This window comes from Labeo rohita, chromosome 20 (assembly GCF_022985175.1).
Source record: "Labeo rohita strain BAU-BD-2019 chromosome 20, IGBB_LRoh.1.0, whole genome shotgun sequence".
Lineage (NCBI taxonomy): Eukaryota > Metazoa > Chordata > Actinopteri > Cypriniformes > Cyprinidae > Labeo > Labeo rohita.
The window spans coordinates 29612989-29632754 of NC_066888.1; the positions used below are offsets into that span (position 1 = coordinate 29612989).

Genomic DNA, 19766 nt, shown 5'->3' on the forward strand with positions numbered 1-19766 from the left:
TCAAAGGAACAGCATTTATTTGAAACAGAATGTTTTGTAACAGAATGTAGAATGCTTTGTAACATTCTAAACGTAACTTTTTGATCAATTTACACAACACAACACGAATACACACACACCTGTCGTGTGCCGCCACTATGAAGTTGAGCAGCAGGCTGGTGTTGTGCTGGACGTTGATCTGGTGTGTGGTGGGCAGCCGTTTATTTAGCTGCTGGTAGATGCAGGTGATGATGGTCTCCAGCCGAGCCACGCTGATCTCGGTACAGATGTCCAGCGTGTTCAGACCATTGTCACGGAACGCCTCGATCATGTTCCACACGTCCACCAGATGCACTGAGAGAGAAAACACATGAAATATTGGGAATTATTTTAAAGAAAACCTTACTATATTAGCTCATATTACTCTAAAGCCTGCATTTATTTAATCAAAAGTACAGTAATAATGTAAAATAATATTACAATTTAAAATAACTGGTTTCTATTTGAATATATTGTAAAATGTAATTTATTCCTGGGCTGCAAAGCTGAATTTTCAGCATCATTACTCCAGTCTTCAGTGTCACATGATCCTTAAAGCATTAAGTGCTACTCACGGTTGCATTTCTTCTGAATGAATCTGAGCTTGCAGGCGGTGCGGTACGTGGACAGCCGGATGGTGTCATAATTCTGCGTCTCTGAAGAAATAGTCACACATTTTTATTCAGCTGCACCAGTTTGTGAACACATGCAATAGAGGACAAAGGTCACACGGTGGGTGGCACTCACTCATGTCCGTGAAGATCTGCTTCCTGTCGGCCATGACAATCCCTTTCCGTCTCTCTTCTATCATCCTAGAGACACGCAGAGAGAAACGAACCATAGACGGGCAAACAATTAGAGGCACTTTTGAACTTTTGAAATCTTGAAACAAATGATTTCTTTAAAAGAATGAAACATCTTCAAACATCTTCAAACATTTCACACATGTAAAACTCACATAAAGTGAATTTTAGCATAATGTTCCTTTTTGTGTATTGCATGATGGCAATGAAATATGAAGGTAAAAGTATTTTTCTTGTGTTGTTACTAAAATAAATAAAATCAATGTTTGCATATGTGTAGCAGTGCGGATTTTTTTTTAAACCGTGCATTATAGTAAAAAAATGTGATGGTAATGGATTGTTTTTACTTGTAACTAAAATATGTAAATAAATAAAATTATTGCATGCATGTATTTTTTAAACAATGCATGATGGTAAAGAAATGTGATGGTAATGGATTTTTTTCTCTTGTATTGTAACTAAAATAAATAAATAAATGCATATTTGTGTTTTTTTAAAACCATGCATGATGGTAAAATATGATAATAATATTTATTGTAATTGATTTTTCTCTTGTATTGTAAAACAAACAAACAAACAAATACATTATTGTATAATGTGCAACTATGTTTTCTTTAAACAATGCACAAAGGTAATGAAATTTGATGGTAATGGATTTTTTAAAAATAAAATAAAATAAAAACATTTATTTTTGTATAATGTGTTTTTTTTTTTTAACAATGCATGAAGGTAAAAACAATGTGATGTAATGGTATAATTTTTGTATAATTTTTAACTATTTTTTTTAACAATGCATCATGAAATATGACGGTAATGGATTTTTCTCTTGTACTTCAACTATAAAAAATAAACAAATACATTTTTGTATAATGTGTAACTATGTTTTTTTTTTAAATAATGCATGATGAAATGTGATGGTAATGAATTTTTGTCCTGAAATGTTAATAAATAAACAAATAACTATTCGCAAAATGTGTAATAGTGTATTTTTTTGTAACCATGCATGATGGTAATAAAATGTGATGGTAATGCCATTTATGTTGTCCCATTACTAAAATCTAAATCATCTCTGAATTATCTCAAATAAAATTGGTTTAATACTGGTATTTTTAAATCATGACAAAAAAAAATATTAATGACATACTTTGATCTTAAGCAAACTTGAACTAAATATAAACATTTTTGGAAAAAGAAAACACACTGGATTTTTTCTAAACTGTTTGTTGTCATATTAATCATTCTATGCGATAAAAAAAAACTTTAAAAAATGCACAATTACAAACAAATAGTTCGATTTTAACATGTATTTACATGAATTTAACATTATATTATATTTAATTGTTCAAATCTTATAGAAGGGACGTTTAAAAATCTGTATGGGGATGAAAAATCAAAACAGATAAGGAACGCCCTAGCAAGCAGAGATGCCAAAAACCTGTTAACAATGACTTTTTGTGCCACTCACTGACAGCTGACACACAACTGAATTTCAGTCGCATCTTAATAAAGAACAGAACCAAATTTCTCTCTACTTACTGCAAAGCACTGAAGCATGTGAACACACATTCCTGCAGGGATTTGAGGGTCTCCGGTGAGACTTACCCATAATCCCCTGGGACACAGAGGCACAAACACTGACAACAGCTATGTTTAACACAACTTGACTAAAACTGACATCCACTCGGTAAGAACTTCTTTGTCCTCTTCAACTCAATGACATCGTCGTTTTGCCCTCAAATGCCTTTATTTGAACTTATGAGTATCTGCATGAACTCACACTTGAGTGGGAATAATTTGTCAAACAGTCGGTCCAGACGTGCAGCAGCTCACTGCTAAAACATTCCAGTGTCCTGAACTCACATTAACACTCATCACACCGACACGCTAAAAATCACCAACACACACAAACAAACCGACCGCAGTTGAGGACTGAAACTTCCTTAAACGGTGTAATGTTTTAATCACAATCATCTTTAATGAAGCTATTTATAGACAAAAGTTTGGGGACATAAAGATTTAATACTTTCATTAAGAAATCCACTAAATTGATCAAAAGTGACAGAAATGTTTCTTGAGCAGCAAATCAGCATATTAGAATGATTTCTGAATGATCATGTGACACTGAAGACTGGAGTAATGATGCTGAAAATTCAGCTTTGCATCACAGAAATAAATTACATTTTAAAATATATTTAAATAGAAAATGGTTATTTTAAATTTTAAAAAATATTTCAAAATTTTACAATAAATCTTACAGACCCCAAACTTTTGAAATGATAATACAACCAAAATATGAAATGTAGAAGTACAAGTAAATTAAGAGGAAACACCTGTCATTAGTTACCTGATCTCGGCTGTAGGTCAGTCAGGTGAGAGCATCAAGAGGCCTGAAAACAGGAAGAAAGTGAGATGATCAGACATTTGCCCACTTCAGTTTAGTCACACACGTCACATTAATCACAGATTAATCACACATGAATCACAGCAACTGTCCAGCACATCTCTGATTCCCACACTGCGTCTGTGATCGTTTTTTTGGACCGTCATACGTCAGTCTGTCAATCACATCTGCTCCTGTCACTGAGGTGCAAGATTTCTTCAGTTACATGGAGTGATAAATGCAGCAGCACGCTATTTAAAACTCATTTTGTTTTTCATTCAGTAAATACTGAAGTGCGTTATTAAAGGATTCCATATTTCAACACCTTTAGTATACAGTAGCGGTTAATTTAATTAGCAGATGATATGATCATGATGTAAAAATATACATATTAATTACACTTTCGGATCCTAACAAAACTATAACCAAATATAAACTTTTTTTGGAAGAGAAAAAACAGACAGATTTTTTTGTGAAATGTTTGTTGTCTAAGTAATGATTCTATGCTATACAAATAAATAAATAAATAATAAAAATGTAAATAAAAATAAAATTGCACAGTTGCACATACACATTTAAATTAAGAAATATAAAAAATATATATTTATATATAAAAATATATAGTATATATATATAACATTACATGAATTTAATATTTATTTTATATTAAAATATTACAGAGGGGAGGTTTTATAATCTGAGTGGGGAAGAAAAGTCAAAACTGAGAAATCCTGGCAAATGAAATGTTTTCAATAACCAATGATACAATATTTAAGCTTAGATTTAAAATTTATGTATTTGAATTATATAAGCAATTTCCATCCATTTAAATTTTTATTAACAATCCTTTTAATAACAACAACAACAATATTAAAACATAATTTCCTGATTCATATCAGCAAAAATACATACAATTAAATATTAAATTTCTAATATTATTTATAAAAATTATATATTATTGGATTATATAAAGCATTTTTAAACACATGCTAAGTTTATATTCATATCAGAAAAAATACTAAAAAAACACAAATATTATATATACATAATATAATTTATAAAAATGTTATATTATCATGTTATATAAACTATTTTTTTAAATGTTAAGTATATTTTAAACTCATATATATACACACACACACATTTAAAATAAATGAATATATATATATATATATATATATATATATATATATATATATATATAATGCAATATAATGAAATGAAATATATATATATATATATATATGTATGTAATATAATAAATAAATATGTATATACGGATGCATGCACACACACACACACACACACACACACACACGTCTGGTTTATTATCTTTGTGGGGACTCTCCATAGGCGCAATGGTTTGTATACTGTTCACACTGTATTTTCTATCCCCTTACCCTAACCCTACCCCTAAACCTAACCCTTACAGAAAACTTTCTGCATTTTTACTTTCTCAAAAAATCTCATTCTGTATGATTTATAAGCTTTTGTACCCATGGGGACCACAAGCCGGTCGCCACAATGTCAAAAATTTCAGGTTTTACTATCCTTGTAGGGACATTTGGTCCCCACAATGTAGCAAAAACAAGTACACACACACACACACACATATACACACACACATATACACACACACATATACACACACACATATACACACACACACACACAGGGTGGGTGAAAAGCAACAAAGCATTACAAAATGGTAATAAAGTACATAGTTTTTATACAAATTTATTGAAACAAATTTATTTACTTTATTACATCGGAAAACGCTTGCAAATTTTCACATTCCTATTTAGGCACCATGATAGTAGTAAGTGATACTACAAGTTCTATAGTCATTAAATACTGCCTAGTTACTTTTCACCCACCCTGTATATACACACACACACACACACACACACTGCATTATATTATACTATATATGTAACAGCATTCATAGCATTCACAGCATGTACGCATTTTTATCTGAAGCAACTTTTAGATCCATTTTAATAGTGCATGCATTCAGCAAGAATCTAGTGTTGCCATGCATAACATACAGAACAAGCTGATTCTATTTCTATTTTAAGACAAGTGACTAAACTGACAGTCGAAGCATGAATCCACAAACAGCACACAGTTCTCAAGAGAATAGGGTTGAGGTGAAAGAAACCCAGCCATAATGGCATGTGATGCATCAAGTCACTCCATTTCTCTAATGCATTTTTTAATCTTGATGAACAGCAGCTCAAAGCTGATCCATTTCAGCATCATTTCAGTATTAAACTGTCGCTAGAATTCACAATTATCTAAAACACACTGTCTATGCACAACCACAAACACAAACACCTTCACAGTGGAAGTAGAGGAGGAGTCACACAGACGGGCGGCAGTGACTTTACTATTCCTGTCAGCCGCCCAAACACATGACCTTTCACTCACACGCCATAAGTGGAAAACAATTATGTAAAGGCACCATATGAGGGGTGTGTGTGTGTGTGTGTGGTCAGGCAGATTTTAGCCCATGCTGATGCAGTTCATTTTCGAACCTCCATTCATACCTGCATTCAGTTCAGGACCAAACCCAGAGTTGAGCCGCTCATTTACTTCAGACACGACGGCCCCTCAGAGACCAAAGCAGAACAGAATGCTGCTGCTGCTGCTATACTCACACTGACTAATGCTGGCAGGTATTAATATTACAGCCAGATATTAATAATACCGCCAGATATTATTGGTACACTGCTGTGAGAAGTTATGAAACAACGGCAACAGTCCAAAGCTCAACAGAAACATTCTTTTACTTGACATGCCAACATTTTAGAGCCATCACACACACAAATTATATTTTAGCAACACATTTCCTTATTTGTAATCGACAAATGTGCTGAAATTTTTTTATCAAATATATTATTAAATATATTTATTTAAAATTTAAAATTGTATATAAAATGTTACATATTTTTAATTATATTGTAAATATGCAATACAATTATGTTTTTAATATTTAAAATTTTATGTAATGGAATAAATGAAAATAAATGACAAAATTAAAATACAAAACACTGCTTATACTTACACATAATAAAAATAAAATACACAAAATAAATAAAACCTTTTTTTTAATTTTAACCATTTTTAAACTATAAATATATATCAATTAGAGTATATAATATATTATTACTTATATAGAATATATAGTATACTAATACTTAGACTTAGACAATTTTTTTTTACATTTTATAACATATACATATACATACATACATACATGCATACACACACATATATATATATATATATATATATATATATATATATATATATATATATATATATATATATATATATATATATATATATATATATATATATATATATACACACACACACACACACACACACACATATATAAAATGTATATATTTTTTAAATTATATAAAAATGTAACAAACTATAAGTTTAAGAATTAATACACTACATATTGTATAGAAGTAATAATAGATGATACGCTTCAATTTATATATAATTTTGTATATGTATACCATTTACAATAGTTAAATTATAGGAAAATTATACAAATTACATAAATTGTGTGTATATACATATACATATTTTTTACTTAAAACAGAAAAAAAACATTTGTTAAAAAGTATATAAAAATATTAAAAATTGGTAATAGTTTAAGTAATAATAGATTATATATTGTATATATCAGAAATAACAGTTGATATATTCTAATTGATATATAATTTATATAAGTATAAAATGTATTACTTACAAATTATTAAAAAAAAGTATAAAAATTATATAAAGTGTATATATATATATATTTCATATTAAATATTTAAAATATATATAAAACATTTGTTGAAAATTGTACATAAAAATATAAAAAATTACTAACTGTTTATATATAAACTTTATTATATTTTATATTCATATAAATATATTTTTATATATTTATATTATATTATATAACAGAATTATATAACAGTTTACATAATAATACATTACATATTGTATATATAAATAATAATAGATGATATATTCTAATTGATATATAATTGTTTATATAAATATACATTTTGTAAAACTTAATACAAAATTATATATAAACAGTGTGTACATATTTTTACTTAAAACATAAAATAAATAAAACGTGTGTAATTATATATTGTATATAAGTAATAATATATGATATATTCTAATTAATACATCATATTTTTAAAATAAATATAAAATTTCTAACATTTAAATTTGTAAATTTATTTGTTAATATTTAAAAATATATATAAAAATTTGCAATAAATTAAATTTGCAATAATAATGATCATTTACAGAATAATGCAACTTCACGACAGATATACATTTATAAATATTGCTTCACAAAAAAAAAGACTGCAAATGCTGCAAAACATTACAGATTTGTTTATAATGATCAAACCATGCTCGCAAGACTTTCACAAGTTTTGCAATTTCAGCAGAACCTCATCTAACAGCTAGATAACAGTACATTGGTGACAAATTGACTTCACAAGGCTGTAGCAATGTTGAAGACATCACAGAAAACCAAACGTTTATGTTAGCAATAAAAACACATTTACATGATGATAAAACACTGGATTGCAATAACGCAAGCACTCGCCCAACATCAGTATGTCAACCAGCCTGAAACAGGTTTCCACCTGTCAGCGTAACTGTGCATGGAATCGCACTTAAAATCATTAATTACTACCATTTCATCAGCTAGTTTCTAACTCTCTGCAGTAGCAGCGGTGTATGACTGTGTTATGGAAACATTTACCACAGTAACATTTGCTATGACGACCACAACTGACAGCTCCATCTGCCTGTTTAAACACCACGTGTGCATAAATACTGCGTGTATATTTAGCAGCAAATAAGTGTCTTAAATTAATCATCTGAAAATATTTCTTTTGAGTCGGAGGAGTTTGTGTTCTTTTCTTCCTTTGCCAGCTCATATCAGTTTCTCTCTGCTGTGACGTGGAGCAAATGATTGAATATCTCCTCAAGGGAGATCAACAAAGCCTTCGGTCGTTTCCCGCGGACAGCGGCCCCGATCTGCCTTTCAGACGTTCCTCTGTTGTCCATATTCAGTCTTTCTCTCATGCAGCTCAATGTCTTTGTGCGCAAAAATCAGATCAAACTCAGACGTCACATCCATTCAGAGAGACGTGACAGAGCACAGGAGAGACTGTGTGTGTGTTTGCGTTTCACAGGACTGCCATCAGCTCTATTTGCATTTCGTACAGAGACAAATAAGGCTGAAAAGCCCAGAAGTTAAACACAAACTGAAATGCAAGGTAACTGAGAGCTGTCAAGAACACATCCGGCTCAAACTAAATCAAAAGATAAGAATAAGAAGTTGATTTTTTCAGTTAGCATTGGTACTATCCATGCCGGTTTAAATTGAATAGACAACATTTTTGCAAAAATTTTACTCCAAGAGAGTAAACAAATGCAACCGAGAATAAGAATTATAAAAATAATAAAAATAATAATAATAAAATTAAAAAATATAAAAACAACAGCAAATAATATATATATATATATATATATATACACACACACACACACACATACAGAACAATAAAAAACAGGAAAAAAAAAAAAAATCAGGAAAAAACTGTAATATTGTAAAATATTATTATAGTTTAAAATAATGGTTTTGCATTTTAATATATTTTAAAATATAATTTATTCCTGTGATGCAAAGCTGAATTTTCATCTTTGGTGTCACATGACCCTTTATAAATCATTCTAATATGCTGATTTATTACTTTTATTATCAATGTTGGAAAGAGTTGTGCTGCTTAATATTGTTTTGGAAACTTTCTTCAGGACTCTTTGATGAATAAAAAGTTAAAGAGAACATCATTTATTCAAAATAGAAATCTTTTCTAACAATATAAGTCCATGCCATCACTTTTTATCAATTTCACACATTCTTACTGAATAAAAGTATTCATTTCTTTAAAAAAATAAAGATTAAAAATTTACTGACCACAAACTTTTAAATGGCATTTAAAAATTTAACACTTAAAATTTATATAAAAAAAAAAAATTATATAACATTTTTAAATATAAATGGTATAAAAATAGAATACATTGTATTGTTTAAATTTGAAATAATAACAAGATAATTTATAGATCACATACAAGATCATAAAATGCCACAATATATATATATTATTACCCGTCATTTTAATTATAATAACACATTTATTCAATTTCACACATCCTTACTGAATAAACGCATTAATTTCTTTGAAAACCACAAATCACAAAAATCACATAAAAACAGTTTTTTCATGCACCTGTCAAGTTTGAGGTTTTTCATAAAGTGTTTTTTCAAACTAGTGGAAAGAAAACATAAAAAAAACACTATTAAGTGTTTCCTTTGTAGCACTTTATCTATTTGTGTCAATAGATTACAATTACAATCCATATTTTTAAAGGCCGTTTTCTCAAAATGGGTTTTTTCCTCTTACACTGGGCTGTAACTCTCCACTTCAGTAACATTTACACACACCAAACTTTACATTTTTATTCCTGCCTATATCCTGAAGTTTTTTTCAGGGTAATTTGTTCAGATATAATTAGCTTGATTACATATACAACATTTTATTATTATTCCATAAAATTTTGGAAAAGTTTAGTTTTCTGTCTGTTCTAAATATTTTCTGAATTATGGAGTGACAAAAATGAGTTGCCTAAAATTCCCTCTGTAAAAACATTTAACTCTAATATGGAAGAAAATAATAATAATAAATTGAAACAAGAATTTTGAAACTGACTCCAACCAGTGTTCAGATTTTTGTACTAAAAATGTATACAAATTAGTGCATATTTGCATATTTAAACCTAACATTTTAGAAACCTTGTAATACAAAAAATGTTTGCAATTATCAACGTAATCAATCAACTGGGTAAGCAAGGCAATAACTAGTTCATGTTTTTACCCTATTCACCTGCAGTGTTTCTCCTTAAATGGTATTTTTGTCTTACAAAAGATTTCTATTTTAATTAAACCCCGTTCTTTTGAACTTTTTATTTATTAAAGGATCCTGAAAAAAACGTATCAAGTTCCAATGAAATATTAAGCAGCATAACTCTCTCCAACACAAATCAGTATATTAGAATTATTTCTGAAGGATCATGTGACACTGAAGACTGGAGTAATGATTCTGAAAATTCAGCTTTGATCACAGAAATAAATTACATTTTAACATATATTCACATAGAAAATGGTTATTTTACATTGAAATAATATATCACAATATTACAGATTTTTCTGGATTTTCTGCTTTTTTTTTTTAGTTACCACTAAACCTGCAGAAATGTCCACCAATCAGAGAAGTCACTGTGGAAATGCTAACACGTCTAATCATTTATTCTACTATGGCTGATTCATTTTAAAAGTCAAATGTTGAGTTTCAACTTTGAGCTGTTTAGTTTAGTTGAAGTGTTTTTTGTTTTTTTTTTAATGACTTGAAATGGAGAAAATGAATGGAAAATATGCTTCCAGAAACAAGCACACTTAAAAAAAAAAAAAAATAACACACACCATGCCAGCAAAACCATCATCATAAAAAAAACATAATAAACTGGCTTAAATAAAGGCCAACAGTTCTTTTAGATGAGGTCATGACAGGTGCATCTGGATTAAACCTCCACTGATTCAACCTAGTAACATTCCAGAAAGTGGGTTAAAGGGATAGTGTACCCAAAAAATTATTTTTTTAGCATTTACTCACTCCCATGTTCTTTAAGATTTAGCAAAATTAAACCAGTGCAGTCACGTGACAGTGTGAGCTAAGCAACCAAGAACTGAAATAAATATATATATAGTCTAAATAAGATTACAAACAACAACGCACACAAAATCAATGTCAAGACAGTAGTGCAGAATAAGACAGTTATTGCATAGGGATGTATAAAATACAAATGCTGAGTATAGTTCCAAACCTGTATGAATTTCTTTCTTCTGTTGAACACAAAAAAATTGATATTTTGAAGAATGTTGGTAACCAAACAGTTGCCGGTAGCCATTGACTTACATAGCATGGGGAAAAAAACTATGGAAGTCAATGGCTACCAGCAAGTGCTTGGGTACCAACATTCTTCAAAATATCATCTTTTGTGTTCAAGTGAAGAAAGAAACTGAAGGCGAGTTTGGGGAGGTTTATGAGACACCGTTTTCAAATAAAAACTGACATTTTTTATGCATTTTGGCCATGACAATTTACACGACAGTAGGGTTTTGGGGGCCTGAAAATGCAAACATTTTCAAAACAGTAAGATTATCATCTTCATGTAAATAGCACAAATGCAAATTTGTAAATACGGTGTCATCACACGCATACATATTACATCTTCTCTCTACAGGCATGTGTGAATTTCTTTATGAAGTGTAAGGCCCTATGATTTCTGTGATGTGAAAACGTGGACGGAATCATGGAATCCAGTCACTATAATAGAATTTACTGTATAAAGTGGAATGTCATGGAATTTGCCAGATTTTTACATATATATAAATACACACATATATATTTTAACAAAAATATTTGTATGTATTTGTCTAAATCTAACATATTTTTCCTTAATATACAAATGGGTCAAAGACGAAAAAGGGCTCAAGCGTAAAAACAATAAGTGTAATACTGCTTTTAATTGTGGCTCTTTTCACAAAAAAATATTAAAAAGTTTTCTGTTTAATTTAATTGCATTAAAATTGCAATTGCAAAAAATAAACATCATACCCTTTTCCTTAATTTACAGAAGACCCACTAAAATGTAATTCAGTGTAACGATCTTGTCAGGCATATTTACAAGAAAAATTAATTTTTGACATATTAAAAGATCAATTACTATCACCCCAAATACTAATTAGGTGTAATTCTACATTTTTAATTTGCCACTTTTACTCATTTAAAACACAATAAAATTTTATACGTTCCCTTATTCTTTTATATACATTATAATATCTACAAATCACAATAAGCATGATGTTTGAATTTTTACATAAATATTGTGTTACACTGAATGACAATGTAACATTATTTAAACCACACACACACATACATATTATGCAAACATACGCTTATTTTAAATTGATTAATCGTGACTAATCGTTTTGCAGCTCTAATATTTTTTACATTTTACCAGTCTAGAAAAATTAAGACTAAAAAATGGAATCCAGAAAAATTAAATCTGAAAAAAAAAAAAAAAAAAAAAAAAAGGAATTTTGAAAAAAAAAAAAAAATCAAATGGATTTCATAGGGCCCTAAAAGTAACATCGCCAACTACTGGCCTGGCATGCATATTACAGCATCAGTTGCTTTTGTGGATCAGCGTGAACAGAGATCGTCTTGACAACATTGTCACCTGAACACGAAACTTAAAAAATGCAAATAAAAAAAAACTTTTCTGCCTTGTAGTACATCTTTGTCAGGTAAACATACCCTAAATGATGACAGAATTTTCATTTTTAGCTAACATATCCCTAGTTCCAAGACGTTCTGCAGACTGCACAATGATGTCATAATCAATATATGAACACGCCCTTTTACGGTCTGCCAGTTCATATGATTATTTTATGACGTCCTAATTCTGGAAGAGGCCATCAGTCTGTCTGAATGCCACTGTAAATGTGGACATGCATCATGTGTGTGTGTGTGTGTGTGTGTGTAGCAGGTATATCCAACGAGGGCGACAAACATTCCAAAGATTCCGGATCTCAAACCTCTGTCAACCTCTGTGTGTGTGTGTGTGAGGGAGCTTTTACTCAGGTCACTTGAATAAATGGATTTCAAACACTTTGTTTTAAGAAGCCAAAGCTGGCAAGCAGCAGGGGCCCCATTCACTCGCACACACACTCATACACACATACAAAAGTAAAGTACTGACTGGCATGAAGACACTCTGGTGGTTATTTTTGCCTTGGTGACGACTTGAACTCTCCCTGGTCTGGTATGAACACGCACAAATATGATCTCTCAAACTCACAGATAACAACGTCAGTTTTCCTGGTCTTACTGCGTCCGATTTCAAATGAAAAACACTGTCTGTGCTCATAATCTTTTATTAAAAGTTAATAATAAAAACTAGAGCACAAGTTAAAGCCCCTTACAAAAAGCAGCATGGTATTACCATGGTATTTAGGACACAACCATTACGGTAGCAGCAACATATTCTTCAGAGTACAACATAAATAACACTATAAGGTAATAATTTAGTATTATGGAACACACCAAGGGCCTTTAATGTGTTAAAATCTCACTATTAATAAACTAGGTTAATAACCAATCAAGAACTCAAAGGATTTTCAAGGACTTTAAGCACTTTCTACTGTTTAAAAAAAAAAACTGAAGTCCCGATCCGAATCAAATTATTTGTGATTCGCACTCCTAGGTTCCGATCTAAACCAAAAGATTCGCGAACCCACTCCGAAGTTCTGATCTGAATCAAATGATTCACGATATGCGAAGTCCCGATCTGAATCAAATGATTCGCAATATGCGAAGTTCCGATCTATTCGCGAACCCGCTCCGAAGTTCTGATCTGAATCAAATGATTTGCAATACGCGAAGTTCGGATCTATTCACGAACCCACTCCGAAGTTCTGATCTGAATCAAATGATTCACAATACGCGAAGTTCCGATCTAAATCAATTGGTTCGCGATATGCAAAGTCCGGATCTAAGTCAAATGATTCGTGAACCCGCTCCGAAGTCCCGATCTGAATCAAATTATTCGTGATTCGCACTCCTAGGTTCCGGTCTAAACCAAAAGATTTGCGAACCCACTCCGAAGTTCTGATCTGAATCAAATGATTTGCGATATGCAAAGTCACGATCTGAATCAAATGATTCGCAATATGCGAAGTTCCGATCTATTTGCGAACCCGCTCCGAAGTTCTGATCTGAATCAAATGATTTGCAATACGCGAAGTTCCGATCTAAATCAATTGATTCGCAATATGCAAAGTCCGGATCTAAGTCAAATGATTCGCGAACCCGCTCCGAAGTTCTGATCCGAATCAAATTATTTGCAATACGCAAAGTTCGGATCAATTCGCGAACCCGCTCCGAAGTTCCGATCTAAATCAATTGATTCGCGATATGCAAAGTCCGGATCTAAGTCAAATGATTCGCGAACCTGCTCCGAAGTCCTGATATGAATCAAATGACTCGCGATACTTGAAGTTCCAATCTAAATCAATTAATTCGCGATACGCAAAGTTCGGATCTAAGTCAAATGATTCACGAACCCGCTCCGAAGTCGTGATCTAAGTCAAATGATTCGCGATTCTGGTGTTTGCTAGCGAATCGCTTGAAATGAATGCACGAAGTCACGAATTTGAATCAGTCGGAGCGGTTCCAGCATAATGACTCAATTGATTTGGTTCATCTGTTCCTCTTTTTGGTCTTCAGCCATGTTTACACGACACTTTTAGTACTACTACTGATTTAGCTCGATAGTTTTATGACATTAAATGAAATTTAATAAACGTATTATTATTTGCATTTCATAGATACATTCTTTCAATAATTAAATTTTTTTTCAAGTAAGTTAACCCTTTAACTGTCACCGTCCCACCTTTTTTTCGTTGTCCTTTTTCTATCAAATATTTCAGTAATCATCATAAATTATATATCATTTGAAAGCTTAGAAGCCCAAAAATCATCCTATGAAAACCATTTTGAAATCGGACATTGTGTTACCATGGAAATAGTACTGTAAAATCTTTTGGCGGTCTCCTCCCCCTCACACTGTAAAAAACGATTTGTTGTGTCAACTTAAAATAATTTTTAACCTGGCTGCCTTAAAATTTTAGGTTCAGCCAACTCAAAAAAAGTTTATTCAGCTTGAAATGTTAAATTATACTAAGTGACAACTTAGATATTTGAGTTGAATCAACTTAAAATTTGAAGGCAGCTGGGTTACTTACCCATCTGTTAAGTTTAGCAAACACAAATATCTAAGTTGTTACTTAGTACAACTTAACATTTCAAGTTGACTAAACTTATTTTAGTTGACTGAACTTAAAATTTTAAGGCAGCAGGGTAACAAATTATTTTAAGCTGACTCAACAAATTGTGTTTTTTATTTTTTACAGTGTAGCGGCGGTATCAAGTGTCATATTACAAAACGCATTACGGTCTTTTAGATTCCAAACTTTTTATAATCTTGACAAAAAACGTTGTTGGAAAGGTCTGAGCCTCAGGATTTCATATTTGGTGGTTATTTTGTGATAAAAAGTAAAATTGACAGAGAAATTTTGACTTTTGTGACAGAAAAATGCATTTTAAAAAATTCTGTAGAGTTTGTATGGCACCCGGTGGCTGTTTGTGGTATAACGCAAAGGAACCTTTTTTTCATGTCAACTTCAAATTTGGAACATAACTTGTTTAGACATAAGGCTTCAATTTGATATCAAATTTAGGGTAAAACCTGTTATGTAAAATATGTATTTTATATAAAATACTATAAAAATGGTACAGTGCATTTTCTTTTTAGTAAATTTAAACTTTCTTTTTAAAAGATTCTGCCCTAATCTGCTGACTGTTTTCTTTAAAAAGACACCAACGTTAGATCTGTATTCCAACGTGTTCATGAATTACAACAATTTAAGTTTGGATAGTGTACTTTCATGCCTATTTTAAAGGGTTAACGTTACCTCTTCGGGTATATTGCCGTTTCAAGGGTTTTCCAAACCTGAATTTTCAAAAAAGTCAAATTCAAATACTTCAAGCACCTTAGGCACCTTGTCCGAACCCTGTTTTTGGACATGGCACCATGGTATTTTTGGAAATGTGTTAGAATAGCATCATGGAAATAAATACCATGGTATAAAGCACTAGAGTATTACCATCTCTGTATCGTGGTACTACAATTGTACTTTTTGTAAGCGATGGAATTATTCTAAAGTAGGCTACGTCAAAGAATTAGTGTTCAAAAACATGGTAATACCATGGTATTTTCGTCAATACCTTAAAAGTCGTGTTTGAGTTTCTCTTTCTAACTTCCTGCGGAAACACAACAAAACACACATGCACCGGCTGAAAATCTCCCATAAACATAAATACACAAGAAGAGTTGAAATCTCTTTTATGAACCTCTGATGTTCGGTAATAAGTTTCAGAGTTTCAGGATGTTTTGCGTTTGTTGTTTTCGCCGAACGGAAACAGTTTCCACTGCAGGAACAGACGCGTTTGCTCAATCTACACCGAAATGAAGCTAAAATCTGTAACAGTGTGTATGGTACATATGAAAGAACAAAGATTAAGACTATATTTTTTTAAGTTGGAGGAATGAAGAGATGAAAGCGAGCAGCCATGTTGTCAAACATTAACTCCATCTTCACCTCATTCAGCTCTCAGAGTTTCTATCACGCAGATGCGAGTACGTTTTTACACTTTATAGTATTAAGTGATCATTTAAAACGCTGTGCTGTCGTGTATAGTTCTGGGTTTTGGTTTGTAGTTGAGTTTAATGGAGGTTTAGTGAAGAGCAGAAGTTCGGTTTTGACTCACCGGAGCGAATTTCCGCCGCTCGGATCCCGTTAAAAACCCTCCAACATCAGATTCTCATCTCAGCCTCTGATTTCTCATTATATTCTCATTGTATCCGATGATTCAGCGCGGTTGAGTCACGATTCATTCACGAAATCTCCGGTGTAACAACAGACCGACTCTGTGTGATCGCCATACTGGAGAAACTCACTTAGAGTCAATGATCTCTCTCTCTCTCTCTCTCTCTCTCTCTCTCTCTCTCTCTCTCTCTCTCTCTTGTATTCTTTATTGGTATAAGCACGACACACAATGTTGCACTCAGTGTTTACACATAATATTGCTACATTAGAGAAATGTGGACCAGTACTGATATTACCAAATAAATAATAATGCAATACAATACAATTTCATTAACAATACTAAAACATTTAATGTGTAAATACTGTAAAAAAAATAAACTGATATATAAAATTTCTAAAACAATAATAATAAAATGTAAATACTATCTAACAAAGTTATGTATGTTAAATAAATTGTTTTTAATAATAATAATTATTATTACTATTATTAAATTTATATTTTATTTTATTAAAGTACATTTTTATGCTTAAATATTGTGAATCTAAATTATTATATTAGATCTAATATTTATAATAGAAATCTATAATAAAATCTATTTATCTATCTATCTATAATGTTACGCATTTAAATTTTTATTAAATTGTTTTTTTAAATAAATTACAGTAAAAGTTTTGTTTTATTAAATTACATTTTTAGTTTTTAAATATTGTAAGTATCAATTATATAGTAGTTCTATAATACAATACAATTTTATTACAATACTAAAACTTTTAATTTTAAATATTGTAAAAACAAATTGATATAGTATATAATATTTATAATACAATAGTAAAAAATCTAACAGCAATGTACTTTAATTTTTATTAAATTATTTTTTTATAATTAATTATTATTATTGAATTTATATTTTTATTTTATTAAATTACATTGTATCTAATATTTATAATAGTTTTAATATAATTATAATCTATCTATCTAAAATGTTTTATTACATTTAAATTTTTAATTAAATTTTTATTTAATTAATTTTTAAATAAATTGTTTTTATTTAGTTTTATTTTATTAATTACATTTTTATTGTGAGTAAAATGATATATTATATAGTATATATAATATCTAACTTGCAATAAAAATACAATTGTAATTTCATCCATTTATCTATCATTGTAAACAATGTTATGTATTTTATTTGTATTAAATATTGTTAATAAATAATTAATTTACCTTTAATAATTTATAATACAATAATAATATCTAGCTATATATCTATATATCTATTAAAAACAGTGTTATGCATTAGAATTTTATTAAACATTTTTTATTTAAAAGTTTATTATTTATTTCATATTTTTAAAATTAAAATACAATTTTTAATTGTATTCATTTTTTACCAATAAGTATCTTTTAAATATTGTAATATTTATTTTCAAATATATTAAATGTCTATATATATTTCTTTTTCTTTTTTCTTTTTTTTTTTTATAGCCCTTCCTTCATAACTGCCCAGAACAGTGAAACATAATATCTGACAGTATTAATATAAATATTCCAAAGTGTTAGTCAGTGTAGCAGTAACATTCTGTTCTGGTTTAGTCTTCGAGAGGCTAATAATGCAAGCAGATGTACCAGAAATTGCAATTCATCATGTGAAATACTTGTATTACAAACCTGCTCCTCATTTGCATTCTTCTGTGAAACACAAATGTTATTTGAAGTGTCCATGATTTATACATCACATTTACACATTTTTTTAACTACTCTTAAGCCATACAGTAACTTTAAAAGTACCATTTTTAACTGAACAGAAGTGTGGATGACATATGAAGACCACAGCGGATGGGAAGATTATTAGTGAATTAATATAATGCTATCATATCCCTCGAAAAGCAAACAAGTTAATGCTTTTTCAGTGTACTGGCAGCATAAATCGCCATGCATTCGTTGCTGCCTAAGGACATGTTGAATAGCATCTCCCTTTGTGTTTCACAGGAGAAAGAACATAATACAGGGTTGGAGCAACACAAGGGTATTTTTGGGTGAACTCTTCCTCTACGTGTGTAATGCATGATGTCAGAGCTCACCCACCCGTGAGATATGTTTCGATTCAAGGGCCAGATTAAAGAGTGAGATGACAGAGATTTGCATGTTTACCCCACCTATATCTGAACTCAATGAACCGAAACAATCATTATTATTAGTGGGTAAACATTTCTGTGTTTTTCAGACCAGCTGAGACACAGGACTCAATGAAACAGCCTGTATAACAGAAATCAAACAAATGATGATCTAGAGGACACCAATCACAAATTTAAAACAATGGTGAGTAACTTAATTAATTATTAGTTAATTTATATATTTCTTCTGATAATATAATAGTAGTAAAATAATAACAGTAATAATAATAGTAATAATAATAATAACATTTATAATACTGTCTTGAAAAAACTTAATAAATTTAGATTTTTATTATTTTTTTATTTTTATTTTTTTAAAACGTTTTTAAATATGACAGTATTTTGTATGCATAATATTTATAACATTTATTATCAATAATTGTCTGCTATGAGTAAGGAAATATGCTGCTAACATATAAAATGTATACTTTTTTGTGGTGGAGTTATTAAAACATTTTTTTTTTCATTTATCAAGCCCTTTTATAGCCATTCTGTCATCTAACAAACAGTGCTTTAATTTTAAAGAAATAATGTTTTATTTATATAAATATTTATTAGTATTTTCATATAAATATATATTATTTATTTATATAAATATTATTTTTATTATATTCTTTATTATTTTTATTATTATTAAATAATGAATTATTATTATAATTAAATTTACATGTTTCTTATTTAAATTACATTTTTAGTATTTAGTTTTTTTTAATATTTATATAAATATTTATTATTATTATTATTTTACATAAATATTATTTATATATAAATAATATTTTTA

At 29.9% G+C, this 19766-nt stretch overlaps 1 protein-coding gene across 4 annotated transcripts in view; it reads right to left on the bottom strand.

Annotated features, from left to right (window-relative positions):
- dtnba (dystrobrevin, beta a) overlaps positions 1–16946 on the bottom strand; it is a 35662-nt gene extending 18716 nt beyond the window's left edge. For all 4 annotated transcript variants that reach the window (XM_051139318.1, XM_051139317.1, XM_051139316.1 and 1 more), the window contains exons 1-5: positions 16752–16946; positions 3166–3208; positions 766–830; positions 594–674; positions 120–333 (exon numbers count right to left, since the gene is read on the bottom strand). In XM_051139318.1, the coding sequence (XP_050995275.1) occupies positions 120–333; positions 594–674; positions 766–829 (359 nt within the window). In that variant the 5' untranslated portion in view covers position 830; positions 3166–3208; positions 16752–16946. The remainder of the gene's footprint in view (positions 1–119; positions 334–593; positions 675–765; positions 831–3165; positions 3209–16751) is intronic.
- Between the last annotated feature and the right edge of the window lie 2820 nt (positions 16947–19766).